Source organism: Lacerta agilis, chromosome 4, assembly GCF_009819535.1.
Source record: "Lacerta agilis isolate rLacAgi1 chromosome 4, rLacAgi1.pri, whole genome shotgun sequence".
Taxonomy (NCBI): Eukaryota; Metazoa; Chordata; class Lepidosauria; order Squamata; family Lacertidae; genus Lacerta; species Lacerta agilis.
This window is the reverse complement of record NC_046315.1, coordinates 27603565-27631411: the sequence shown is the minus strand read 5'-3', so window position 1 is coordinate 27631411 and position 27847 is coordinate 27603565. Positions and strand designations below refer to the sequence as shown.

The following is a 27847-nucleotide window of genomic DNA, read 5'->3' as shown; positions in this document are numbered from 1 at the left end:
CCTGCTAGAGACATTGGGGCTTCTAAAAAAAACAACACTGTGCTGTAAGTGACTTTAAACACAGTTCTTTATATTCTGCATTTATTCCCTGCTTCCTTCAACCACCTCTGCTGAATTTCTGACTGACTGCCATTCTCATGGCATAGGAGCCTGCCCGGGGGCATGGGGTGTAGACCAGATAGCCATTTTCAGGCATCCATTTGAATGATTATTAACAAGCTGACAGACTCCAATGAGAGGTTGTGGACTCTCCTTCCTTGGAAGTTTTTAGGCAGAGGTTGGATGGCCACCTGTCATGTACAATCTACCGTAGTTGAGATTCCTGCATTGTAGGGAGTTGAACTAGACGATCCTTGGGGTACTTTCCAATTCTATGATTCTGAGATTTAATACAGGATTTTATTTCGTTATGACCTGTTCTTTTGGAACCTCAATAGTCTCACCTCTCCCCAATTGGACCTTCTTGCTCACAGTGCAACTACAAATTCAAGGACTTTGTTTATATAAAGCCTAAACATCTCTGAATTGTGTCAGGACGCATACAACTGATTTCAGCTGGAGAGGGAGAGAGAACTTCAGCTGAGATACATGAACATTTTGAAGGAGGCAGGGAGAAGAAATCTTAAACAAAATTTTTAAAAACCATCTTGCCTCTAGGCAAAACATTTTTTTTTAAAAAAAAAAAAATCTGTTTTCTTATCTTTTCCATGACAATGTGCACTTTTTTCTTCATGTATGCTTAGTAACAATGTTAACATCCCTTTGCGCGTCTTTGTACATTATTTTTATTTGCCTATCCACTTTAAAGATTGCACATGGATGAGTCACCTGGCCTGGTCACGCTTGACAGAATGCAATAACAGAAACACCACCAGCTTTGGTGAATGGGTTTGTGCGCAACATTCCAGTACAATCGGAGGATCTTGGGTCCTCTTGCAATCGAAGAACAGGTCTAGCCAGATCAAGGGCCATCTCATGTGATATGTGCGCTCACCAATCATAGGCGATTTTACTTTTTTGCCTTGGGCTCTTTTAAAGAGTGATTGAGAGGGGATTTTCCTCAATACTGTAGGTGTGTTTGGGGATCCAGCAGTGGAAGAAGGAGAGTGCAAGGTGAGTTTTCTGTGTCCATGAATTGCATTCCTTTTATGTCTTTGAATGCTAAGGTCCTTTATTTTAAAAATATTTTGTTGTTGTTCAGTCGTTCAGTCGTGTCTGACTCTTCGTGACCCCATGGACCAGAGCACGCCAGGCACGCCTATTCTTCACTGCCTCTCGCAGTTTGGCCAAACTCATGTTAGTAGCTTCGAGAACATTTAATATTTATTAAGTCAATAGACATTCAGACCTGGTGCTTATTATATTAACAATCCATCATCTCTTTGCTGCTGTTTTCTGATAAATGCTTACTAAGTTGCAATTCTCTGCATGGTTAGATTGAATTTCATGGGATTTGAACAGTTTATGCACAGGGTGAGAGTTTGGAACTTGTCATCTGTTTCCTACAATGATGATACCATTCTGTGTATCACTGCTTAATGCTGATACCAAGTTAGGTTGCACTCATAACACCACTTACCTGGGAGAAAATCTGATGAATTTGATAGGACTTACTTCTGAGTAGAGTTGGTTGGGATTGCACTGTTAAGAGGCAGCAAAGCAGTACAGTTGAAGGATTTGCATTTCCCGTGAACAAGCACAAGATAAAAAAGGATTAGTTTCTCCCAGTTCAGTTCAGTTAATCAAAAATTGGTATACACACACATGCTCTGGCTTTCTGCCTAGTTAACTCTTCATAAAGTTCTTGTAAGGATTGTTTCAGCTTTTTCTTTGTAGTATTTTGAGCAGCCAGCAAAACAGCTTTCAGAAAGGAGTCTTTAGTGCATTGAGAAGCTTTGAGCTATTTAACTAGGTTCATTGCAATCTTCTGACCTGTATGGCGAATCTGTGTTGTCTCGAGATGAGCCTCTTGTTTTGCTTGTGATATCTATGTTGATGAATCATAAAGGGAAACCCAGAGTGTAAATTTTTCAGATACTCGTTATCTTTTTTTGGAAGCCCCCCTGAATATTATGGGGCTTGCTCCAAGTAAGTGTGTGTCAGATTTCAGGTTAGCAAACTGTGCTATGACACAGCTTCGCTCTGATCATACACCCCACCCCATATGGTTCATTCCTATTTTCTAAAATGTGTTTGAGCACTGTTATTTCTACTATATAATCTGCTTGTCTAGCAAGCCTGCTCTTATTTATATAATAGCATTGTGTGGATGGATAGCTGTAATGCTATGTTTAAAAGAAAAAAAGATGTTCGAAAGCATGGGGGTGTTCAACTAAGTTTTACAAAGAGTAGAACCATTGAAATTAATGGATCTCACTTAGTCATGTTCTTTAATTTCAGTGTCTCTACTCTGTGCAAAACTTGGCTGAATGCCACCTCCACGACTCCACCTATTTAAAAGGGTTGTATTTAAGGGAGTGTTGTTAACTCTTGCAATTATGTTGCAAAAGTTCAGATGTGCTCTCTTAAAATCAAGAAAACCCCATCCTTTTCAAGGCAGTGTCGATGGTCTTTGAAGGACCTCAAAATCTTGTTTGAAGTGTATTTGTGTGTCTGTGTGTTGCTGTGTTGGGGTGTGCGTGTGTTTATATATAAAATGAGATAATATGTAATTATAGCACAATGGAGAAGTAGTATAATCAATTCCCCAAAACAGAACTGCCAAACCATCAGTGTTTGGGCATCATTTCCACTTGAGGAGGACAGAATAACCACAAGAAGGCATTCGACCATGTGCCCTCTGAAACCCCACCCATCCTAGCTGATTGAAGCTGGTCAGAGGAGGGTGGCAAGGTTGCTCCAAGGTGTTATGAATGCATTTTTGCATTTTGGGTGCCAGCCACCCTCAAGGAGGCAGTGGAGTGCCTGTACCTACTCTTTAAAAAGTGCAACCATGATCCAAAATGGTGCAATGACTACCAACCAGTCTCCAGTAGGGTTGAGGGAGAGACTTGATTCTATTCTCATTTAAACACCAGCCTGCCTAATTTGCACTTTCGGGGGTGGGGGTGGGGAGTGAGCATAGAAACACAGCTATCCTTCCAAATTTGCAGCTTTCTGAATTCTGCACACAGTTCTCCAGCCAATAATCATGCACAAAAATTACATATACCTATGCTGGTGAAGATAGTATATGAAAATGCATTCTACTGTGAGATATTGCTCTGTAAAAAAAAATGTATATAGTAGACAAACTTGCATGCAAATGTGTATATTAGGAGAAGTTCATATGGAAATGCCAGTGAATATTCATGGCGACTTTTTAAAATTACAAACTGCTGTGGAAATGTGAAGAACTGAGCTTAACTGTGGGAAAAAAGAGAAAGTGAGATAACCCAAAATGTACAAAATCACCCACATCTGGTCATACTTCTTTTGGAAAGAAAGCTGTGACGCAGCAACTGCCTGTGTTCCTGGATAACTCTGATTTCTGGACCCACTTCAATCTGGATTTTGGCCTGGTTTCAGGACTGAATCAGCCTTGGTTGCCTTGATGTATGACCTTTAGCAAAAGTGGGAGAGGGAGAGTTGTGTTGATCTCTCAGAGGTCTTTGACCACCATTTCTTCCTAGATGGGGTGTGTGAAATGAGTTATCAGAGGCACAGTATTACATGCCTACCTGTGCAGTTGAGTCCAGATAGTAACACTGGTGGAGTGCTCCTCATCCTGTGGCACTTGTGCTGTAGTGCTCCATGGGGCACCACTGTGTCTCCAGTAGATATGTAACATATTTATGAAATCATTGGAAGTGGTCATTGGGAGTTTTGTAGCATGGGGACCTCAGCGTGCTGATGACAGACAGCTCTGCTTCTCTGTAACCTCTAAATCAGTTGAAGCTGTGCAAGCCGTGATTAAGTGGATGAAGGACAATAAGCTGTGTCTGAATCCTAGAAAGGTGGAGGCTCTGTGGATAGGTGGTTTCTGTGTCTGGAAGACAGGCCAGTTGCCTGTTCTGGGTGGGGTTGTGTTCCCTCTAAAGGGGCCGGAATAAAGCTTGGGGATACTCTTGGATATGTATTTGTCATTGGAAGAGCAAGAGACCTATGTGGCTAGGAATACCTTTCACCAGCTTCATTGGGCATACAAGCTACAGCCATTTCCGGATCAGGACCATTTGACCACTTTAGTCCATGCACTGGTAACTTCAGGACTGAATTACGGCAATGTACAGTATGTGGTGGGGACCCAGGTGGTGCTGTGGGTTAAACCACAGTCTAGGGCTTGCTGATCAGAAGGTCGGCAGTTTGAATCCCTGCCACGGGGTGAGCTCCCGTTGCTCGGTCCCAGCTCCTGCCCACCTAGCAGTTCGAAATCACATCAAAGTGCAAGTAGATAAATAGGGACCGCTCCAGCGGGAAGGTAAACGGCGTTTCCGTTCGCTGCTCTGGTTCGCCAGAAGCGGCTTAGTCATGCTGGCCACATGACCCGGAAGCTGTCTGTGGACAAACGCCGGCTCCCTTGGCCTATAGAGGGAGATGAGCGCTGCAACCCCAGAGTCAGACACAACTGGACCTGATGGTCAGGGGTCCCTTTACCTTTACCTTTTTACAGTATGTGGTGCTGCCCGTGGGCTCGATATGGAAGCTCCAGTTGGTGCTGAATGCAGTGGCTAGACTGCTGATGTGGACAGTCCACAGACCACAGGCAATACCTCTGCTAAAATATCTGCACTGGTTGCCCCTATGCTACCAGGCAGAACCTGCCTGCCCATGAGGCAAGGTGAGGCAGTTGCCTCAGGTGGCAGATCCGGCCTCTGAAGAGTATACTACCACTGCGTTTCTGTGCCCGCTTGCCACCACCCACTCCTCCTCAACTTACTTTTCTTCCCCCACCACCATCAGTATGGGGGATGGGGGAACACAGAGGAGAAACTCATAGTGGGGGTTGATTTGGTGTTTTGTCTGAAGTGGCAAAATGTCCTGGGCCAGGTTGGCTAGCGGGCTGCGTTCAAGGCTCTTGTGATGATATACAAAGTCATGAACAACTTGAGTCCAGGTTACATTAAGGACTGCTTGAGCCCTTAGTTCCCAGTTCAGTCACTGAGATCATCTGGAGGAGAGCTGTTAGTCGTTCCCCATGTCACAGAGGCCAGACTGGAACACACTTTCAGCAGGGAATCGGCAGCCATACTCACTTTTAGCATTTGTTGAAAATCTTTTTTTGCAGCTGCTTAAAACATTACTGTTGAGCCAGTCACTTTGTTGATAATTTTGATACTACTTTTAACAGTATGGTATGTTTTAATGATGTATGTGGCGGAATAATGCCTGGTTCATCATGGGTTAACCTATCACTCTCATGTTAGGTAGGTGTTCCCTGGGAGGCGGAGCTAGTTGGCATTCTAAAATGAGGGGGAACAACCTTGAAAGGCAGTTGGGGGTTTGGCAGTTGGGTGTGGAGGTTTAGAAAGAGAAACTGCGAGGTTAGGCTTTGGGGAATGGGAGGAAAGGTCATTACCATGGCTAAAGGGATGCAGGAAATATTATAACTAAGCTGAATTACATGTGAAGAAGATTTGTACCAGTAATAACCCGAGACCTCTATGTTTGCAAGTTACCTAATAAAGTTAAATGTGCTTAAACGTTCGCTGACTGTGGCAGTGTATCAGTACCTTAAGAGGTGTGACTAAGAGGAGAGAACAAAGCTTTCCTGTGGAAGAGGAAACTGTTTGCTTATTCTCCTGTCATACAGAGGGCTGGACAGTGAAGCCAAGAGTGCCACGTAGTTGCCATAAAGGGAAGGCAAACTGCAGTAGTTGGGAACCCTAGGAGGGAGATCCCATAGGTGACAAGAGGTTTTCAAACGTAAAGCCCTGAGGTACCCCAGAGACAACTCCCATATGAACACTGAGGGATTCATCCTAGTTGTCAGTGAAACCTAGGGAGAGTCACTGTTGGGGAAGTATCGAAAGGGGAGGGAATAGTATCCCTCACATTGTACACTGCCCTGGTGTTTTATGATGCAGCAATATATAAATACTTTTATAAATAAAACCATTGCTGGTGCACAGTGCTACTTTTCTAGAAAAAGAGGTACTGGAATTTACCATGAACTCTTAGACTGAAGAACCCTTGTTCTCTTGGAATGGTAATGGCGCCCACCTGAGAGGTGCCAGAACTGAGTTCCAGCAAGTTTTGGCTGGGGGGGGGGGAGCCCTGCTGGTGTATAACGTCTTTGTGAATACCTACACCATTGATACAATTTATGGAGCCATACTTTGAAGCCTGTTTTGGCATTAAGATGCATATATAATCTGAATGATTGACTTTCTCACTGCCACACTCCCACTGCTTTTGTAATAAAAGGTCCACAGTGACAAATTGAAATTGACATGTGGAAATGCTAAATATGACTATGAAACTGATTAATGATGCCATAGATAAAAGTGAAGTGTCTCCCATTTCCCTAGATATAGATATGGCACTTACCTTCACCTGCGTGTCATGGAGCCTTGGGGCAATGCATTCTCTACCATCAGATGAAAAATAGTTAGAACATTGTATAGGGTTCACTGAAGAAACAGAGGTGTGGTCCTCATGAAATGGCTTGAGGACATGTTACGGCATGGATGCGTCATGTCTTGGGCGGGTGCACAGGGTAGGAGAGCACTTTGCCAATCTTGAGAAATTTTCTATTTCTTTTATTTTATGCTTCAATTCCTCTCAGTAGGCATATTGTATTATCTGGTGTGCCAATGTCCTGCCCTGAAAATTGGTTAGCAGTGAGGTGAAACGGAGAACTTCAGCAAGCGCTGTTCTTGAACCAACAATCCTGTGGCAAAAGCTTTGGCAGACTATCTGAGAAAGAGTGAAAAGTATTGATAAGGGTGAAATTCAACCCCTGGCTATGAAACTCCTGTAGAGGAACACCAATAGCTGAATATTATATCTTAAGGCAGCAATACATACATACTGGGAAGAAAGCACCACTAAATGTAATTTATTTCCTTCTGAGTAAACTTGCAGAAGAGCGTGCTATAAAAGCGTTTCCAGGACCTGCAAAGGCTATAGAAAAAAGCCTTTAAAAATAAAAACAAAAAGCTACATTTATTTTGAATGGACTCTTTATGTAAAACACATAGAATATCACCAGATGCAACAAAATGTGTCTCTTCCATATTGGTCTCTACAGCCACACTGTAACCTTCAAACACTTTTACTTTACTCCCAAAGGCTCACTCCTTCATTGTCTCCCAAGACAGATGGAATATCTTAGACTCTTGTAGATACCGTATAATCTCTCTTGAAGGGGTGATGTCTGGACCACATATACCATGGCAGCTATTCATGCTTCTAATCTAATATAAACCTGGAACTGTCCTTCAGTGCTATCACTGTACATGGCAATTAGACTGATATGACACTCAAAAGACAAACCCCTTCCTATAGGAGCTTACAGTCTCTAAATTGTTAATGGAGAATGACACAGGGTGACCTGAGAAAGGGAGAGGCATGAGTAATGAGGACTTACCTTTTATTTGGATGGCAATGCATCTCTCACCTGGTAGTCTAATATGAGCAAGTATAGCTCTGTGAACTTCCACAAGTGGCACACATACCTGACACTATTTTTTAAAAAATTATAAACTGCTGGATCAAAAACTTCTCCATCCTCTGGGCTGCCACCTGGTTCACTTGTTTAGACTGTGCATTCCATGAATCCACAGGCAGGCATAAGAGGGTTCGATTTCCCATCTTGCTCATAACCATTCAGGACAGTTGTCAATATGGAAGCCGCCTAATGCTGCTTTTCCCTAGATGTGGTTTAATGTGCATCAAGATCATGCCACAGAATTCACCCATTATACACACCCACATGTCCAATAAACCCAACTGTTCCTCTTAGAATTTACAAAAATGAAATAGGTCAGTCTTCCCAGACCTGATGCCCTCTAAATCTTTCAGACAGACTTACCTCTCTCGTGATCTCTGACCATGACCCATGATGATGTGAATTGTAATCCAAAACATCTGGGCTGTGCTCAGTTTGGCAGCGCTGGTATAGGCTGTGGCAGGGGATGTCAACCTTCTTGGGCCAGTGGACTCCTTTGGATTTGGATTTTGGATTTGATATCCCGCTTTATCACTACCCGAAGGAGTCTCAAAGCGGCTAACATTCTCCTTTCCCTTCCTCCCCCACAACAAACACTCTGTGAGGTGAGTGAAGCTGAGAGACTTCAGAGAAGTGTGACTAGCCCAAGGTCACCCAGCAGCTGCATGTGGAGGAGTGGGGAATCGAACCCGGTTCACCAGATTACGAGTCCACCGCTCTTAACCACTGCACCACACTTTGCGATTTTGAGTAATTTCTGTTGGTGCCAGTCACAAAATGGCTGCCATGGAGGCATGTAAGAGAGACTGATCAATCCAAACAGCTACTGAGCAGAGAGAGCCAGCTGTCTTTCGTGCTTTGTGGATTTTCAAGGGGATGTGACCTTTCATATGACAGGTACATTTGGTGCCCGTGGGTGCTGTGTTGGTGACACCTGGGCTTTGGCTACCCTTTTCTTCACCATGGCACCCTGTTGTACTTTTACATTCTACTTTTTATTTCGTACCAGCTGCTTTCTTAATACATGCGTGGCTTCGTTTCGTTTTCTGCACTAGACCTGGGCAAATAGCTGAAAGCAAATCAGAGCTCCAGTTCTGAAAGCAAGCTTCCTGTGGATTTTTTTTTTTTTAGGACAATAAATACATAAACTAACATGATATTAGTTCTGAGAGAAAGATAAAGAAGCCTGTTCAGCTGGCTGAGGAACTGGTCTAAGCAGGGGCATTCCAGCCTCTGTGGCACGAAGGAAACTATTATCTGATCTCAATAGTTCTAAGGGCAGTGGAGGCGGTGCAGATTTCACTTGCTTAGGGAAGAGTAGGAAGTTAGACATTTTAAAATTAAAGATTATGATCCCATGTATTACTACTACTTCACAGTAACTGTGTTATTCAGTAGGCCTTTTGTCTGTCTATACATTTGTGGATTTGGAGTGAAACCTGTCTTAGCCATCCTATAATGAAAGCATTCATACATAATGGTAAAGCATGGTTTAGCATTTCAAGAAAGACCCTCAGGTCTGTCTTTCTTCCCTACCCTCTCTTCCTCTAGTATCATAGTGAGGATACTGGAAACTTCCATTTCTGCTTTAGATTCACCACGATGTTGAATTAACTTTAAACTTTAAACCATTGCTGTGTTGAAATAACTTTGAACTATGGTTAAACTTAACAATGGTTTGTGAAAACAAGCTGGCTTCTAAACTATGGTTTGAAGTTGGCTTGTTTTCACTAATCATGGTTAAGATTAACCAGTTTATCTGGGCTTGGACAATACATCAAGTTGCTCTTCATTCTAAATGGAACCAAAGCTTCTGACCGCCTCATGGCCAGAAAATAGTTGCTGTGAACAGAAAACTCTAAATATAATCAGAATATTCAAATCATAGCAATTATTTCTAAATTCACACCTGTAAAATAGCATGTGAAAATTTTGTGCAGATCTTCTACCCTCTTTTTGTGTGATGAATTTTCTCTTTTTGACAGCGGGGGACAAGTGTAAGTGGACACTCTACCTGTAGGTAGAGAACTGGGGACAAATACAATTCACTTATCATTTTAAAGGCAAATCTACCAAATTCAAACTTTCCAAAACAATCTGTGAACCCAAACACAGCCATCTTTCAAAATCTGTACTTCTACGAATTGTGCAATGGAGTTTTATAGCCAAATATTGTTTATAGAAATGCATAGTTGAGTAATGCATGCATAAATAAGTTTGCAATAGTGAAAATTGTACACAAAACATCATATTAGTGCAAAGGTGTGCATTAGACACAGTTATGTAAAAATGTGACGATTGGGGAAATAGTATTAAAATGCTGGTGAACTTTCATGATAACCTTTTTAATAAAAAGATTGCAAAGTGATGTGGAAATGTGGAGTACTGAACTCGAGACTGGAAACTTGAGAAACCAAGAGAAATGGAAATGGACAGATTTTCCCTTACCTACCTGTGCAGCAACCTTTTTAGGGCATGCCTACTCTTCTTCATTAAAAGTGAGAACTGAATTGGTAGCGATGAAACAGCCTTCTCCAAATGTCTTCTACACGTTGTCAAAGACTGGCTTGGATGCTCTTACTCCAATAACACTTTTTTTTTGCACTCCCCATCTTGTTATTCAATATCTCTGTTGACATTAACCCTACTGCAGGGTTTCCCAAACTTGGGTCTCCAGCTGGCCTACTGGACCACTGAGCCTCTTAGATATACCCTGCAACGTACTTCATTCACAGTATCCCTACTTCCAGTTACAGGTGGGTAGCCGTGTTGGTCTGCCATAGTCAAAACAAAATCGAAAATTCTTTCTAGTAGCACCTTAGAGACCAACTGAAGAAGTGTGCATGCACACGAAAGCTCATACCAGGAACAAACTCAGTTGGTCTCTAAGGTGCTACTAGAAAGAATTTTCGATTTTGTTTTGAGTATCCCTACTATTTTAGTAGACCGGGTGATTGAGACCACAGTGGGAGTTGTGGCATTAGGGCTGTTGGTTTGATTTAATGGAAAAGAGGATCTGTATACAACAAGATCAGCAGAAATTTGACAGGGGCAGCCCCCCCTGCCCCCCATAATTGTGTGTACTGGAATGGCTTCACCTATTGATTTCAGCCTGTGGTTCAGGTTCTCCATTGCTGATGTTCAAACACTATACACAAAGGACTATGGGATCCAGCTGTCCAGAACATGAAGGAGGAGCTTGTCTTGCCCCTGTCTGTAGCATGTCAGAGTTCTGTGTTGAGGGTATTTGAATTCCGTTAAGAATTCATGGGGTGCCCAGTCGAGAGGCTCAGAACTTTCAAAAATGCAACTGGAATGTGACTCTTCTGGTCTCTCATGTTCTAGCTACAACTGGCTCTTCACATTATCTTCCTGTGCCTCTTTTGTCACGGATGCTGAAGCATAGTTTTAGTGTCTCACATGGGTGTGACTTTCTCCCTGGGAAGGTTGGGTCAGACTTGCTGCAGGCAATCTGCTGTGAAATGGGCAATGACATTTTCGGCTATGCAGCAGAACCCATAGCCCAAGGTAGAAGGCGCCTCCTAGACTGGAAACGGGTGTGACAAGTTTATGAAAACACTTCACGCATGATGCAGCTTTAGACTTCACAGAAGTGGGAGGATGTACAAGCATTGTATTTTATTTTTATTTTTTAGAAGGTGACTGTAAATTGAAGCAAGACTACATCTTTCCCTCTTGTTTCTGATGTTTGGGTATGAGTACCAATGCTTATTTAGTCAAAATTCCACCATTTATTATTTATTATTTATTTATTGACTTTATATACCACCCTATACCTGGGGGTCTCAGGGCAGTTCACAGAATAATATGCACAAAAGTGGGGTACCAGCAGGCTTGGGGAAACTCCAAGTTTTGAAGAAGTACAAAAAAGATATTTAGGAAACAAACCTAAAGCCACACACGTGGGCTCATTTGGTGGCTACAGAATGCTGACCAGGGTGGGGGAGATGGCAAACCAGATGGAAAGGGTAACGGAATGGAGTGTCCCAATAGAGGGCATGGACCACTGACTAGAACACTGAACAAGGCTATTCCACACTGCAACGTTTTGTGTATTTGTGTATCCTGTGTATTTGTGTGTGTGTGTAATCTTCCAAATGTGGTATTGCAGTAAATATAATCAGTCTGAACCTGCATTTGTAGATCACTACACATTTACAACATCTGTGCTGCTGACTCTCAAACTTTGGGAATATACACACACAAAAACAATTAATTTGAATTGTGCAACTCAAATTGGTTGTACTAGACCCAACATTTTTAAGCAATGTGGACTAAAGTCGCTTCTGGGCACCATCTGGGATTAGGGCCTCCAGAAGCTCAAGCTTCATTAGTTTCATAGTAGATCGGCCCCTGGTCCTACTGAACAGTTCTACTCAAAGGGCACCTTGGTGGTTGCAGCATCAGGTATAGCCAGATGCATTTTGTCTATTCTCTTCCTTCTGTACCTGGCCATTTAGATAATTGAGGATACCTGTGGGATTCATGAAACTTTCTTTTCCTAGGTATGGTTTATACCAGGGATGGGAAGCTATGGCTCTCCATGTGTTCATGGGCTCCAATTCCCATCAGTCTCAGCCAGCATGTCCAATGGTTTTTAATAATCTGGAAGCCCTCTCATTTCCCATCCCTGGTTTACACTGCAATTCATGTGTGTTCCGTTTACTCTGCTTGCCCTTCTAGATAACTTTGAACAGCCTTTGGTCCAATAAAAGATATATCCTCTGTTTGCTCTGTCTTCTACTTTTTTATCAGTTCTCAAATGATCTCTGAGTTACCTTTTAAATTCCACAAATGTATACATATATCATATATATCTGTGATGAAACTTTCCATTTTCCATGGGTAGGTATCGAAAGAATGTACAGACCGGCTTACAGGTACATCAAATAAAAAGTTATGTGGATAGTTTGTTCTGATGTAATTTCTGAGGCTTCTTTCTCAATATATCATAGTAGTTTGTGTGTGCTTGCTCTTGCTTTCAAGGGCAGAGGTGGGAGGGCAGGCAGAATGCTTTTGGGAGAACCTACAGCGCTGATAAATCCCTAATTTGCTTCTAGGTTGCACAGCAAACTGAAAATGGCAAAAGGTGATACTGGTGCACGATGTTTCCAAGGCCTTCTCATCATGGGGAATGTCGTCATGGGGGTAAGTGGAAATGTAGAGTATGGGGGTTGGCTACTTCAGGGATGCAGTCCCTCATAGATTAATTAAACGTACTTCTAGAGGAAAGCACTTTTCCAGTGATATGTATGTCTCTTGAAATTATCCCATCAATACATATGCATTTGTGTAGTAGAAGGTATCATGATTATGGCTGCAAATACAGATGAAACTATAGATCCACATTTTTTTATCCCCAATAGCCTTGTCACATTTGAAGTACCACTGTATTCCCTCCTCTGAGGATTGTAAATGCAATTTTATGTATGTGTGTATGTGTATATATATGTATATATGTATGTATATATATATATATATATATATATATATATATATATATATATATATATATATATATATTCAATGAATAAATATATTTTTGTTGGCAAGGCAAGAAGGGTTGTCGAAAAAACCTTGAAGGCACCTCTCTCATTTCACTCTTCAAAGAAGTAAAAGGAAAAGAATAGCAAGGTGTTTGTGTAGGACAGAGGTCAGCAAAGTCTGGTATATGTCAGGTGGGGGGAGATGCTGGCACAAGAGGCATCAAGTAGCATTTAACTCAAACACAAGCAATGGACAATATGAGAAAACTATTGCCATGTTAACATTGCCTAACTTCTTTGCAAATAAATCTAAGATGGAGAATTAGCTGCGGCAGGTCATGTGGCAGAAGTGTAGATAGCAATGTGTGGTTCTTGCAATGACAAATTTGTACAAGCATTGGGTGATGTGGGGTGCCCTTAGTAGTAGGTGAGTGAGCCAAACGTTTGAATTGTGTGTTCAATATGTGCTCAAGTTTTTGTCTTCAGGTCAAGCAAACACCCTTGGGTTGACAGTCACATGTCTTTTTGGTTGTGTCTTCTCAGTGTTGTGGCCTTGCACTCATGGCAGAGTGTATATTCTTCGTGTCAGATCAGCCAACACTTTATCCATTGCTGGAAGCTACCGACAATGACGACATCTATGGTGCTGCCTGGATTGGGATCTTCACTGGCTTCTCTTTCTTTTGTATGGCAGTCCTTGGTATTGTTGGTGTCGTGAAGTCAAATAGGACAATGCTATTGGTGGTAAGTTGGATAGTCACCAAGAGTATTCAGCATTCTCTAAGAGGTTGGTCAGTATATTTCTGACTTTTTGCACACAAAGGAATTTCCTAAACGGGAAAAAGGGTGTTGGAGAGAATATTTCCTTGGCAACTTAGTCATTACTATGTGTGCAGAGTCCCAGAAAATGGAATAATCATGAGAGTCAGGGACATTGTGCACAAATGAAACTTAATGTTTTGTCTTCCATTCTGTTGCAGTTCTAGCACAGAAGAAGCAGAAACTTATTCAATTATAGATATGTGTGCATAGTTTGCTGTCAATCATTGTGAAAGATATGGCAGAAAAAGTGAGAGACATATTATTCTGAGTAGATATCTTGCATTATCATTCCACCAAGCACAACTGCAAAAAAGAAATGTATACAAAGGATGTCACTGTAGGAATTGTATCCATGAGTCTCTAATCTGAGAGGAAAAATATTCCAGTTCACTATGATTGAAATCTTAATGTAGTGTAAAGCAGTTTTCTTCAACCTTAGCCCCCAGATACTGTCTATCTGCAACACCTGTCATCCATGCCCATGGCTAAATTGACTTATGATGATGGAAGTTGTCATGAGACAATATCTGGGGTCCCCAAGTTGAAGGACACTTGTGTAAGGAAACATCTCTTTTTAAAGGGATGATGTAGCTATTATAATCCATGAATTCATTCTTGTTTAGGAGGAACTGTTGTTTGTTTGTTTGCTTTTAATACCCCAAACGGATCTTACTATTAAAGACAGAGTGGGCATAAGGTGGAAATTACTTTGCAGTATAGAGTCAAGATTTACAACTTTCTGCTATAGGACTGAAGGAAAGAAAGATCTTACAGAGCAAAGGACCACCTAACCCCTTATATGCCCAACAGATCACTGAGATCTTTGTGGGAGTCACTGTAGGTGGTCTCCTATGACTTGGAGGCGTGGCTCATTTGCACCAGGAATCGTGCACTCAGAATTGGGGGCCCAATTTTTATGAAACTTCCTTCCAGCTGAGCTCAATCAGGGTCCCTCCCAGCACCTGCTGAAGGCATATTTTTTATTTATTTTTTTATTCCAGCAGGTGTTTTAATTTTTACCTTTCCTCTAGTGTATTTTCTATACACTGCTTGGAAGCAGTTGTAGCTAAGCAGCATATAAATTGTTTAAGTAAATAATGAGTGCCTCCACTCTTGGAGGCAGTATGCCACTGAATGCCAGTGGGGATTAGGCTGGGGTATGGGGTGGTGGGGTGGTGGTGCTCTTTTGCTCCAGTCCTGCTTTGGGGGTTCCTGTAGTCATTTGGTTGGTTGTTGAGATAAAAGGCAAGCTGCTCTTAAACTACCTTTTCAGAAGGAAAAAGTAGAAGCTTAGCAACCTACCCCAAGAATCATGTGTTCCTTTTCATCTCAAGGATCTAAACCTGACGGCTAAGTGTACGTAGCATTCTTTGTTGTCATGGTGTTGTGTTTTTGGTTTTTTTTCAGTATATCATCCTGCTGATGGTAGTCTTTGCCTTTGAAGTTGCCTCCAGCATCACAGCAGCTGTGCATCGAGACTTTGTAAGTACTCTGCACAAGTATGTTTAAATGGAAAAGAGAGCTTCCTGACCCCACCTGTGGCCTCAAAAGTATTATTAGGTTTTATTAAATTATATAAATTGTTAGATTATAAAGCAATTTGGAGATACATAATTTTAGTATTTTGGCCATTTGCTAACAAAAGTTTAGGCAGCAATGAATGGCAAACTGTTCATTTCCTTGAACTTTCCTCATGATCTAATCCTCTGTCAAAGTCTGGTCAAGGGTATCTCTGCATTTACACAGCAGTTTATTCCATTTCCCTACTAATTCCCGCATTATATTTGAGCTTTCACAGCACGTAAAAGCCATCCTGGAAATCAAGTGGAAGATAGTGCAAGTTTTGTTCTCATTCCCCTGTTGGATGTTTGCTTCTTCTTCTTCTTCTTCTTCTTCTTCTTCTTCTTCTTCTTCTTCTTCTTCTTCTTCTTCTTCTTCTTCCTCATTTTTTTTAAAAAAACATTTGCAAGCCTCGAAACCTGGAAAATCAGGGGAGTTTTGCAAAGGGCTGTTGACTGGATTCAGCTAAGGCCTTACAGGATCACCCCCTCCCCCCAACAGCTGCTGAAAGGAGGTGGCAATCCCAATTTCTAATGTTCCTTTCACACTGTAGTAACCTACTGGTGTGAATAAGATTTAATGTGACATGGTGTGGTATACAGGTTCTGCAGTGCGAAAGAAATGTTAGAAATTGGGACAAGAGGTGCTACCATTATACTTAGTAAAACAAACACAATAAATACCATGTCTGAATAATAATAATAATAATAATAATAATAATAATAATAACAACAACAACAACAATAATATAAATATAAATAAATAAATAACTTATACCCCGCCCACTCTGGGCTGCTTCCAACAGGAGATTAATACATTAAAACATCAGTCATTAAAAAACTTCCCTAAACAGGGCTGCCTTCAGATGTTTTCTAAACATCAGATAGTTGTTTATTTGTTTGACATCTGATGGGAGGGCATTCCGCAGGGAATGCAGCCTCTGTTGGTTATTGCTGGGATGGAGGCTTCGGTCCTATTGAGAGTCTTTTTTTTCTCCCAAAAGAAATCTTGCTGACATTCCTACGCCCCTTTCTCATTGTCATGCAGCTCACCCCCAATCTCTTCTTGAAGCAAATGCTGGAGAAATACCAGAATCCAGACCCCATCAACAATGATGACAAATGGAAGAGTGAAGGTATCACCAGGACATGGGATCGGCTCATGCTGCAGGTAATGATGAGGGGTGCATTTTTGTATGGCACTGCAAATCTTTGCTCCAGCCTTAAGAATACAGCTCTAAATATTGTCAGACTCTCTAGTGTGATGCTTCTGCAGGTACATCTATCCTCTGTCCTGTGAGCAAGCAAGTTTTTGCTAGACGGTTCCTACGTTTTGTATGCATATTAATAATGAAATGTTGTTAAGTCCCTTCTAAGGCTTCTGTTGGATTTCTTAAGTGTATTTGTTTATTCTTACTTTTATGTTACTGTGCACACTTCCTTTGGGGAAGGCAAAGGGTTGTGTTTTTGAGAGTGGTCAGTGTATTAACAATGACTTTCCACATCTTGCTACTGCCCAGTATTAGAAGCACCACCTTTCAACACTTCTTAAACTCATATTATCCAACTTCCATATGTCAGCCCAGCTGTACTGATACACATTCAGATTTTCTTCAGATATAAAAGTAATAGGTGGAACTCAGAGTCGTGCTAAGGTGATTCTTCCACCATCACAGTAATTTCTTCTTACAAGACAGAACAATCTCCACTCTCCTCCCCCTGCATGCTGCCATTGGGGTTGTCTTGACCCTCCCAAGCAGTTGTGGGAAGCAAAGTCCCATTGTGCTAGCAGGAAACGTTAAGCTGTCTTCTGCTAACCCAACAACTTAGATTAATCTGGGCCAATGAACATTGGTACTGTGGTATACAATGTTAATAACTTTGTTTAGCACAGTAGTAGCTAAACTTGGCTAAAACTGTAATCCTGGGATGATTAACCCAGCTGAACTCAGGTGGATGTGGTTGCAAGTATACTCTCCAGGTATAGGATGGGATATAAATTTAATAATAATAATAATAATAATAGCAATAATAATAATAATAATAATAATAATAATAATAATAATAATAATAATAATAATAATAAATGTATTGGATTTGAACTGGCCTATGAATGGCTTGGAGTAGTCACCTCTGTTTAAAACTGCTTGAGATATTTTACTGCTCCATCTACTTCTCCTGGAACGATTCACAGTCTTTCCACACATGAATGCAATTATCTTGATCCAGATTTAATTATCCTGATCCAGATTGAATAGTTGGGAATAATATAGGCCAGCTTTATTTTAAGCACACCTTCCATGCGGATCCCACTCAGACGAATAGAATTATGAAAAGGATTCATCCAAGACCTGAAGGGCTTTAGAATGCAATGTATGGTTAGGTTCCTTTTGTTTGCAACTGTGTGATTCCGTTATGTTTTAGGTAAGCCAGTTTAGGATGGCATCTGTGACCTGGAAAGGTGGCCTAGAAATATAAAAAAATATTTGATATCTACAGGTGAATTTACAGGATTTACTAGTCAAGCTGTAATAAACATAGCCATTGATGTGGTACTCACAATATGTTCTTATAATTTATATAACTATATTATTATTATTTTATTAATATAATATAATATAATATAATATAATATAATATAATATAATATAATATAATATGTAACGTAACATAGGACAGGGACCAGGGTGGCGCTGTGGGTTAAACCACAGAGCCAGGGCTTGCCAATCAGAAAGTCGGCAGTTGGAATCCCCGCGACGGGGTGAGCTCCCATTGCTCGGTCCCTGCTCCTGCCAACCTAGCAGTTCGAAAGCACATCAAAGTACCAGTAGATAAATAGGTACCGCTCTGGCAGAAAGGTAAACAGTGTTTCCATGCGCTGCTCTGGTTCACCAGAAGCGGCTTAGTCATGCTGGCCACATGACCTGGAAGCTGTACACCAGCTCCCTCAGCCAGTAAAGCCAGATGAGCACTGCAACCCCACAGTCATCCGCGACTGGACCTAATAGTCAAGGGTCCCTTTACCTTTACCTTTAACATAGGACAGTCTTTAGGTGACGAAGGCTGCAATCTACCCCCAACTTCATGCCAGGGCTTTGTGAAGGTGGCACTGTTGCCAGGTCAGAAGGTTAAGGCAGTGAGCTCACTACATCAATTCAGAGCTGGTGCAGCCATATGGTCCAAAGCTTTTGCGCAATGGCACTGAAGCTGTCAGGTTCTCAGTGTGGCTCAGCCCTTCCCAGTTTCAAGGCATTCCACCAGCGGAAGTCTTGCCCACACTATTGGTAGCCAGCTTAGCTGGGAAAGCTGATTGGAGGGACATCTCTGTCCACATCAGCTCCACCCACCATCCAACCCAGTGCCATGGGGGGTTGGATTGCTCAGTTACAATCACGTTTTAAAATCATTAAAAACAACCATGGCGGAGGTGGGAAGAAAAATTTCAACAACTTAATATATGAAACATAAAATGCCAGCTTCCACCTGGGTAAGGGGAATGTTCTGGGTCTTTTCAGCAGCCTATAGTGCAGCACTAACATAAAGCCTTGAATCAGCTGGATGAAATTCTGTGAAATACCCAAAGGGAAGGAGAAAGTCTTAAGCTGGTGTTGGAGCCAGGCAGGCCTCACTTGGGAGGGCAGGAGACCACAGCTGAAGATTCCAGCAATATTCTAGTAGTTTCACTATTTGTGGAGCATGGGGTCCCTAACTGAATATCAGCCTATCCTACATTAAGTTACATTCCTTTCCTTCTCAGCAAAGTTCTCTCTAGTTTTTGATTGTCGCACGAGGTGCTTAATTGCCTTAACCCTGACAAGCAACTTTCTCTCTCCTTCTTAAACCCAGAATCATTGCTGTGGTGTGGTTGGCCCATCAGACTGGCAAACATATAACTCTGTATTTAGAAAAAGCAACCAAGATGCAGATTTTCCTTGGCCACGCCAGTGCTGCGAAATGGATCTTCTAGGAAAGTCAAAGAACGTGGATGCCTGCAAACTGGGGGTGGATGGCTATTACCATAAAGATGTAAGAATGCCTTCTTCGTCTTACTTTTGGGGTGATTGAAATGCTTATATCAATTTTACTTCCCAAAATGTCGGTGAAGTGCTGAAAACCAAAAGTGTTATAAAAGGCTGAAGCCCTGCGGATGCAAAATAATAATAATAATAATAATAATAATAATAATAATAATAATAATAATCTCTTCCTGCTCTCTATTTCGGGTGGGGCAATAGAAAGCACAGGGGCGGGGGAATAGGATGGTGCCACCTGGGAAAGGGGCCTGGCTGGCCTGATCAGGAGCACTCCACATGGCAACATTTTGTCCCATTTATACCATTCTATTACTTGGGAAGTGGCACTTGAACACAAGTTGTTAGCAGAGAGGTGGCAAGATGGCAGGCCAACAAATTGTGACTTTGGAATCAATTTGGAATCAATTCCAATCTGTTACCTCCTAGGGTGTGGACAGGCTGCTTGGGTGAGTGAAACCAACCACCTGTCTCCTTGATCCTTGCCCATCCTGGCTCATAAAGCGAGCCAGGAAGGGCTGGGCGATGGGCTCTGCAGGGTGGTGAATGCTTCCCTCTGTGAGGGAGCCTTCCCAGACCTGCTGAAAGTGGCGGTCATTAAACCGCTTCTTAAAAAAAAAATCTTTAGACCCAGCCAATATGGCCAACTATCACCCAGTCTCAAATCTTCCATTCTTGGGTAAGGTGATTGAGCCAGTGGTTGCTGAACAACTCTAGGCACGCCTGGAGGATGCAGACCATTTGGATCCCTTCCAGATGGGATTCAGGCCTCATCATGGGACTGAAACTGCCTTGGTCGCACTGGTTGATGATCTCCAGCGGGCTAGGGACACAGGTAAGAGCTGTTTCCTAGTTCTGCTGGTTTTCTCAGCAGCCTTTGATACCATCGACCATAACATCCTTCTGGACCGCCTTGAGGAGCTGGGGGCACTGTTATACAGTGGTTCCGCTCCTTCCTCCTGGGCCATGTCCAGAAAGTGTTGTTGGGGGATGAGTGTTCAGACCCCTGGGCCCTCACTTGTGGGGTGCCTCAGGGTTCCGTCCTCTCCTCCATGCTTTTTAACATCTACATGTAGTCGCTGGGAGAGATCATCAGGGAGGTTGGGCTGGGTGTTCATCAGTATGCAGATGATACCCAGCTCTACCTCTCTTTTAAATCGGAACCAGTGAAGGCAGTGAAGGTCCTGTGTGAGTGCCTGGAGGTGGTAGGAGGATGGATGGCGGTTAACGGATTGGGGTTGAATTTCGACAAGACAGAAGTACTGTTTTGGGGGGACAGGAGGCGGGTGGGTGTGGGGGACTCCCTGGTCCTCAATGGGGCAACTGTGCCCCTGAAGGAGCAGGTGTGCAGCCTGGGAGTCATTTTGCACTCAAAGCTGTCCATGGAGGCGCAGGTCAATTCTGTGTCCAGGGCAGCTGTCTACCAGCTCCATCTGGTATGCAGGCTGAGACCCTACCTGCCCGCAGACTGTCACGCCAGAGTGGTGCATGCTCTAGTTATCTCCCACTTGGACTACTGCAATGTGCTCTATGTAGGACTACTTTTGAAGCTGACCCGGAAACTACAACTAATCCAGAATGCGGCAACTAGGCTGGTGACTGGGAGAAGCTGCCAAGACCACTTGAAAGATCTACTTTGGTTCCCTGTACATTTACGAGCACAATTCAAAGTGTTGGTGCTGACCTTTAAAGCCCTACACAGCCTCGGCCCAGTATACTTGAAGGAGCGTCTCCACCCCCATTGTTCTGCCCAGACACTGAGGTCCAGCGCCAAGGGTCTTCTGGTGGTTCCCTCACTGCGAAAAGCAAAGTTATAGGGAACCAGGCAGAGGGCCTTCTTGGTAGTGGCGTCCGCCCTGTAGAACGCCCTCCCATCAGATGTCAAAGAAATAAACAACTATCTGACGTTTAGGAGGCATCTGAGGACAGCCCTGTTTAGGGAAGTTTTTAATGACTGATGTTTTAATGTATTTTTAATCTCTTGTTGGAAGCCGCCCAGAGTGGCTGGGTAAACCCTGTCAGATGGGCAGGGTATAAGTAATAAATTATTGTTGTTGTTATTATTTGTGGCTGATTCATGTACAGTGGTGTCATTTGTCAACACACTAATGTGCACAGAAGCTGGGAGACATAGCAGCAAAGCTGTGTGAGTGCTAATAAGTTTATTTTTGTGTGTGACTAAGTGGGCCCTGAAAGCATGTTTGGACTTCAGGTTGACTGCCGCAGTCCTCGTTTGAAGGGTTAATACTGGAAACAGTGAGCTAACCTGAGGCTGTAGAGGTTCTGAACAACCTCACCAACTCTAAGCTAAAGCCTGTGGTGTCTGGAATGATGCCTTGGTTGCCTGAAACTGATTCTCTTGTTGGTTTGTTCTGATTACTTTAGGGCTGCTATCCAATCATCTCTGGCCCAATGGACAGACATGCTTGGGGTGTTGCCTGGTTTGGTTTCGCCATTCTGTGCTGGACTGTGAGTATCTAATCGTAATGTCTTGCATGTTGGGTAAGATACCTCTTATTTAGTGAAAGCATGAAACTTGTTCTGTATCTGTTGGGGACTCTCTGAGTTCAGAATGGTGCAATGTCTGAGTTTTAATTGTTTTAACCTGCCCTGGGACCTTGGGGTGAAGGACGCACAAATCATCATCACTATCACCTTCCTCTCCCCCACCCACTGGCTTTTAAAAATCAAGTTCCTGGACATTTGGACTTATTAAAATCCACAGTTGTTTTTTACTGAAATGACAAAAATTAAGTTATTTTTTGCTAATTGAGCTCATGCCTTTGCTTCCAAGTTTCCAATCATACATTCACTTCAGTTTCCTAAGAAAGCTTTAACTGCCATGAATGACATATTTGAACTAATACCGATGGTGTCAGAACCTGATGACGTTTTGTCAGGTCTGCGTTAGGGTTGCTCACGAGTAATCAGCCATGAGTCTCAACTGTCTTTTAACAGTGTATTGGTGCAGACTACGTGAAAACATGACCGTCCTAGTCGCTCGCAGAATCCGGGAGTGCCGGTTTCCGGCTGCGACCCCAACATAAGAATTTTGGCACCCCAAAGTGCCGCCTCCCTGTCTCCTTTTGACCCCTCTGCACAACTGGGGCGACAGAAGTGGCATGCTCCCCTCAGAGCGAATCTCATGAGGTGTGCTGGGGCTCTCAGCAGCATCTCCAAGCCCTTGTCTCGCCTGGCTGTTTCCAGCCCGCCCCTCCCCACTGGAGGAGGTGCCGCTCTTTCCTCTTGAGGAGGTCTCACTACTGAGGAGGTGTCTGGGCTCTCGGTACATTGACAAGACCTCCCGCCCTGCCAAGGGCAGTTCCCTTACACTTTTATAATATGTTGAATGCAGCAGTTTATGAAGATTGTTCTTCATTATACACAGTTGTTCTAGAACTATACTGTAGCTCCTAGTTTTCGCTATTGGTAGAAATCAGTTGGCAGGATTTTTACCTTCAACGACAGTATGTTGGTGATTATTGCCAAAGAGACACAAACACACACCACAAAGCACAGTAGGTCCCTGCACAGACACAGCAGCTAAGAGGAGGCACGTCAACTCCTTATTACTCATTCCCCTTTGAAACTAGTTCATCCCTTGTATACCCTGGCTGCTCTTCCACCCTCCTGCCATTTTAGAACTTGATTGTAAGCTACTTGAGGCAGAGACCTGTCTCTTTCTTCATATTATTCTGTACACTAGTGCTGTATAGCCAATGCCACTTGGTTATCAATGAATTATATATAAATAATATGGCTTGATTACGTGAAAGACATTGCTGGAAGAACTCTTAAAAATTTCTTCCTGTTTTGGATTGATCAGTACTAAGCTTTTTGAGCCAGCTTAAGGTCAAATAAGCCTTTTGCACCCAGGAAAACTTGTTTCAAGTACCCAGTTTGTTTGGACTATCCTTCCAGGACACTTGCAATAGCAACCCATATTTACATAGTGCCTAAACTGGTGTAACCAGCAGCAGTGTAAATGTGAAATGACCTCTAGGGGGACAGTAAAATGACTGTGAATAAACCCGGGAGACAGGTTATTGCCTAATTACAGGCATGTGGACAGCACAGACTGTTCTACACGTAATACAAAAAACATGGAATCTAGCACAGCTGAAAGGAAGAGACTGGAAGTTTCTGCTACCAATTTTGAGTAGCTTTTCACTCAAACCCCAGATTGTAGTTCAGCTCAACTATGTTTTGTTAACAATAATGGTTTGAAGTTGGATTTTTTTAAAGCAAACCATAGTTTAACCCCAGTTTGTTGTGTTCAGATAACATGGCAAGACTTGGTTAATCTACAATAGAAGTGGAAGCTTTAGGATTCATCAGTGCAACCATAACAGAGGGGGAAGTGGGAGTTTGTGAGCCCTAAGGGTAGTTAAGATAGTTCTCATAAGATTAAATTATAGCTTAGCAAATATTTGCACCACCCATGGGGTATACAAATCACCTAAATGAGGGGTGAAGAACTTTTTTTTGGTCAGATCTTTATTAGATCCTATCAGATCATGGGAGCCCACTTGTCAATCACCTGACATCACATATGTTGTCGGATGGGTGTGTTCTGATGAACCCCCTCGTGGGCCAAGTTTGGTGCAAGGACCACAGGTTCCCCACCCCATCCTAAATTATAAGCACAGAGAAATAAAATTGTGAAATGACCAATGTGGGATTGGGGGTGGAGAGATCAGGGCTGAGCAGGAATATGGACCCGCAAATTAATTACTAGCTTCTGGCAAGTAGAATAGTCTCTCTCTCTCTCTCTCTCAAATATTGTAGGATAGGGATCTAGCAGGAATTGGGCCAGGGTGTCTGTGTGGTAGAAGGCACCAACAAAGAAGTACCCTTCCGGCACAATATCTTCTCTTCCCCACCCCCACTCTAAAAGGAATGGGTCAGTGGGAAAGCACCTCAATCTTTTGTTCCCTCCTTTTTGTCTTATCCAATGGGAAATGTCTTGAATGTTCTGAAAATAGATTGTAGCTATGCTGCAACAAGGGACAGATAGTTTTTCTGCTTTGGATGGAAACAGTACTAAAATGTTAACATTATTAGAAGATGAACAGAATTGTAAAAAATATATTTTTTTTTAAAATAGCCTGGGAGTCTTGGTAGGCCTTCTGTGAAAACCTCTTGCTGCTGCTGCTTGTCTCCTTCTTTTTAATTCCAGTGCATTGGTTTTCATCTGTATTTCTCCATTGTGGTCAAACATCCCACAGAAACTGGGCCTCAGGGTCAAATATAGTAGATGCAGCCCAGAGTTACTTCCATTCCACATAATTATGTTGTTTGTTCAGACTGACTTCAGGCTGTCCCTCTGGCTGGTAGAGTTTTGGGGTGGGAAATCTGGGCAAGCTGCGCAAGTAAGCTGTTGCAATGGCATAAGGTGTGGTCCTTCCTGAGTTGTTGTTTCCTTTTCCCCTTGCAGACTTGGGTCCTTCTTTGTACCATGTTCTACTGGAGCAGAATCGAGTATTAAAGAAGCAGAATCCTACCAACCTGTCCTCCTTGGAGTTGACACTTTCTTTTCTTTAAAATGTGATGTCTATGTAATATATTTCTCTCTATGGAAGTTCTGACGACCTTGATCTCTCCTTCTCTTCATCACAATGCTCCCCACCCCCCACCCCCATTTCAAACACAGCAGGTCTAATACCTGCAAGATGAAAAACGGGTAGTTGCCTTTTAATTTGCTCTGTATTCCAAAACTTTGGGTACATTAAAACATCATTGGATGGGTATGCTACTCCCAGAAAGAGCAAAAGACGAGGAAATGGCTCCAAATGCATCAACCAATCTGAAGCCAGTTGTCTGGAACAAGTAGGTTTCAAGATGTAATGCTCCATCAAGTATTATAATTTCCTCTGCTTTGTGTGTCAGATCTTATTTTTTTTTGTAATGTTTTGAACTATTTTAATGGACCTCCTTACATGTATACAGCAAACAACTTTATCCATAAAATGATGTATGTCGAGCTAGTTGGATATCAGCCTTTCACTATAAAGATTGAATTGGGTTAGCCTGCCTTGCTGTGGTGATCAGTAAACTACCGGTATGTGTGTGATGCTATTTTCATAGCTACCTATTTCAACGGATCGCTGGTATTCACACCTTTCCCGTGGTTCCTACCTCAACCAGCCCATGTAATATTTGTTGTCACTTTAGCTTTGGAGAGCTTTATTTTTAAAGCAGCAGAACCTGGCAGTGGAAGAATCTAACATTTTCTTCTCCTCTTGAATTAAATATATTGTTCATGGAGTTCACTAGAAGGCTAAGCTTACTAACGTGACATGAGGGCAAAACTGGTTTTACAAGGAATATTTTTGAACTGGTCCATTCTGATACTTTGTTCTACATTCATCAAGTTTTGCTCCTTTTTTGTGATATTTTGTTCCTTGTACAGAATGTTCTAAGATGAAAACTTCCTCTCTTCCCCCCACCCCATCCACATGTAAGCTCCAAGAACATACCACCTGCCCTGTTTCATGTATATTTTATTCTTCAAATCTTTAATAATAAAGTGGAGTTAAAAGATAAGAAAGGCAGAAATGTTTAGGACAAATGGAGCTTTCTTTCACATATGATCCAAGTATATTGGTTTTGTGTTCAAAAGCTGAAAAATGAGAACAAATAAAAGTTTATGCTGGAGGAAAACGTTCAAGGACAAAACTGACTAGTTAATCCCAACGAAACTTCTGCAACTTCACATTCTTGTGATGAAAATGATAGCATCCTTCCACAGTGGGATTCTCAAGCAGCAGGACCTGACTTTGAATATAATTTTAATGTTGATATTTCAGCACTCAACACTGCCCACACGAGAAAAGTGAACTGCAGATTTAACAGCTCAATTGGTAACTTACAAATGAAATAGCAAGTCTGTAAGGCAGCCCTGATATGAAAACTTAAGCAGCTATTATTACTGGGGACTTATCTAAAATGAGGTTGCTTTAGACCCTTTGTCTACTGCTGGAAAATAATGGGGGAAATGTGCCCTTCTTAATAACATACACAAACAAACAAACAAACAAACAAACAAACAAACTTCCCATCGCTGTGTGCACGCGAATGTTTGCTTCTCAATATTCCACCTTCACAATATCTGATCAACAACACAAGCTGTTTCTCTTCATTGCTGAGTAAAAACAGCTATACTGCATTTTTCCAGCAGCTTAAACAAGGTGGTGTGGTATTTGACTAAGCAGCCAAGTATGTGGTTGTCATTCTGCATAACTGGATTTTGTTATAAATCCTCAATGGTCATGTCACTTCTCTACCAGCTTAGTTCTTAACAAAGTTCACGATCTAATGGCATGTTGGCATAATAGAACAAGAATGGGTCAGTGCCCAATCCAACCTGTATGGCATCACATTCTGACGTGTGCCCCAGTAACACCTGGACTTTCTAGCTGGAATCAGTTTGGAGTGTTTTTCATCAGCGTTGCAAGTAGGCAGAAGAGTGCAAACATTTAGGATCAGATTGCCAATCATCTTAATCTGAGGCAAGGACAAATGGTTACTTCCTGCCAGAGAATTACTAGGCTTAGTAGTGCTGTTTTTTAACAGTCAAGTTATGTGTACTTTTCCCAAAGAGAGTTGCTGTTTATCACAGAACACATACCAAAGCACAGTCCATTCTATGGCCGAAGAATGGACTGGTGGCAGAATGCTGCCAGACAGGCTTGCCTGGAGTTTGCACTGCTGGTTCTGGTTTCCTGACCCCTGGAGTTATCACATTTCAGTCTTTATTGTCGTGTAAGCTGCTTCTACTCCTCTGCTGACTGTGGCTGTTGGCGATTCCAACACAGGGTGGGTAAAGGTCAGAGGAGCAGTTGCAGAAAAAGGAAAGGGAGAAGCAGTAAGGAGATCAACATGCTCATGTGAGATAAATGAAGTTCCTCCTGGAAGGCAAATCTGCCATACCTGTGGTGCTTGTTTTGAGGCAGAAGCCAGGTCTGAATCAGTCAACGTGACTTGCAGTATGCAGACAGTAATAGTTTTGAAGCAGACCACTACAGTGTCCTTTATGAACACAAGCTTGGCATCAGCTAGCCTTTATTTGGTGATCTGCAGCTCTAGATCTGCTTAGCTTTAGCAAAATTGTGGCATCATGTGCCTTTAAACCAGGGTTTCCAAAACTTGAGTCTCCGGTTGTTTTAGGACTACAATCCCCATCATCCCTGACCACTGGTCCTGCTAGCTAGGGATTATGGGAGTTTTGGTCCAAAAACAAGTTTGGGAACCCTGTTTTAGCCTAAGGGTGAGGGGAATTTAGATGCTGTTGGACTCCAACACCCAACAGCCCCA

The 27847-nt window shown here is 42.4% G+C and overlaps 1 protein-coding gene across 1 annotated transcript; it reads left to right on the top strand.

Annotated features, from left to right (window-relative positions):
* Positions 1-23: 23 nt before the first annotated feature.
* UPK1B (uroplakin 1B) lies at positions 24-25457 on the top strand. Its single transcript, XM_033146529.1, has 8 exons — positions 24-44; positions 12694-12781; positions 13663-13863; positions 15349-15423; positions 16549-16671; positions 19347-19526; positions 21917-22000; positions 24969-25457. Exons 2-8 carry the CDS (start codon positions 12713-12715, stop codon positions 25017-25019), a joined length of 783 nt encoding a protein of 260 aa, XP_033002420.1. The 5' UTR covers positions 24-44; positions 12694-12712; the 3' UTR covers positions 25020-25457.
* Positions 25458-27847: the final 2390 nt, after the last annotated feature.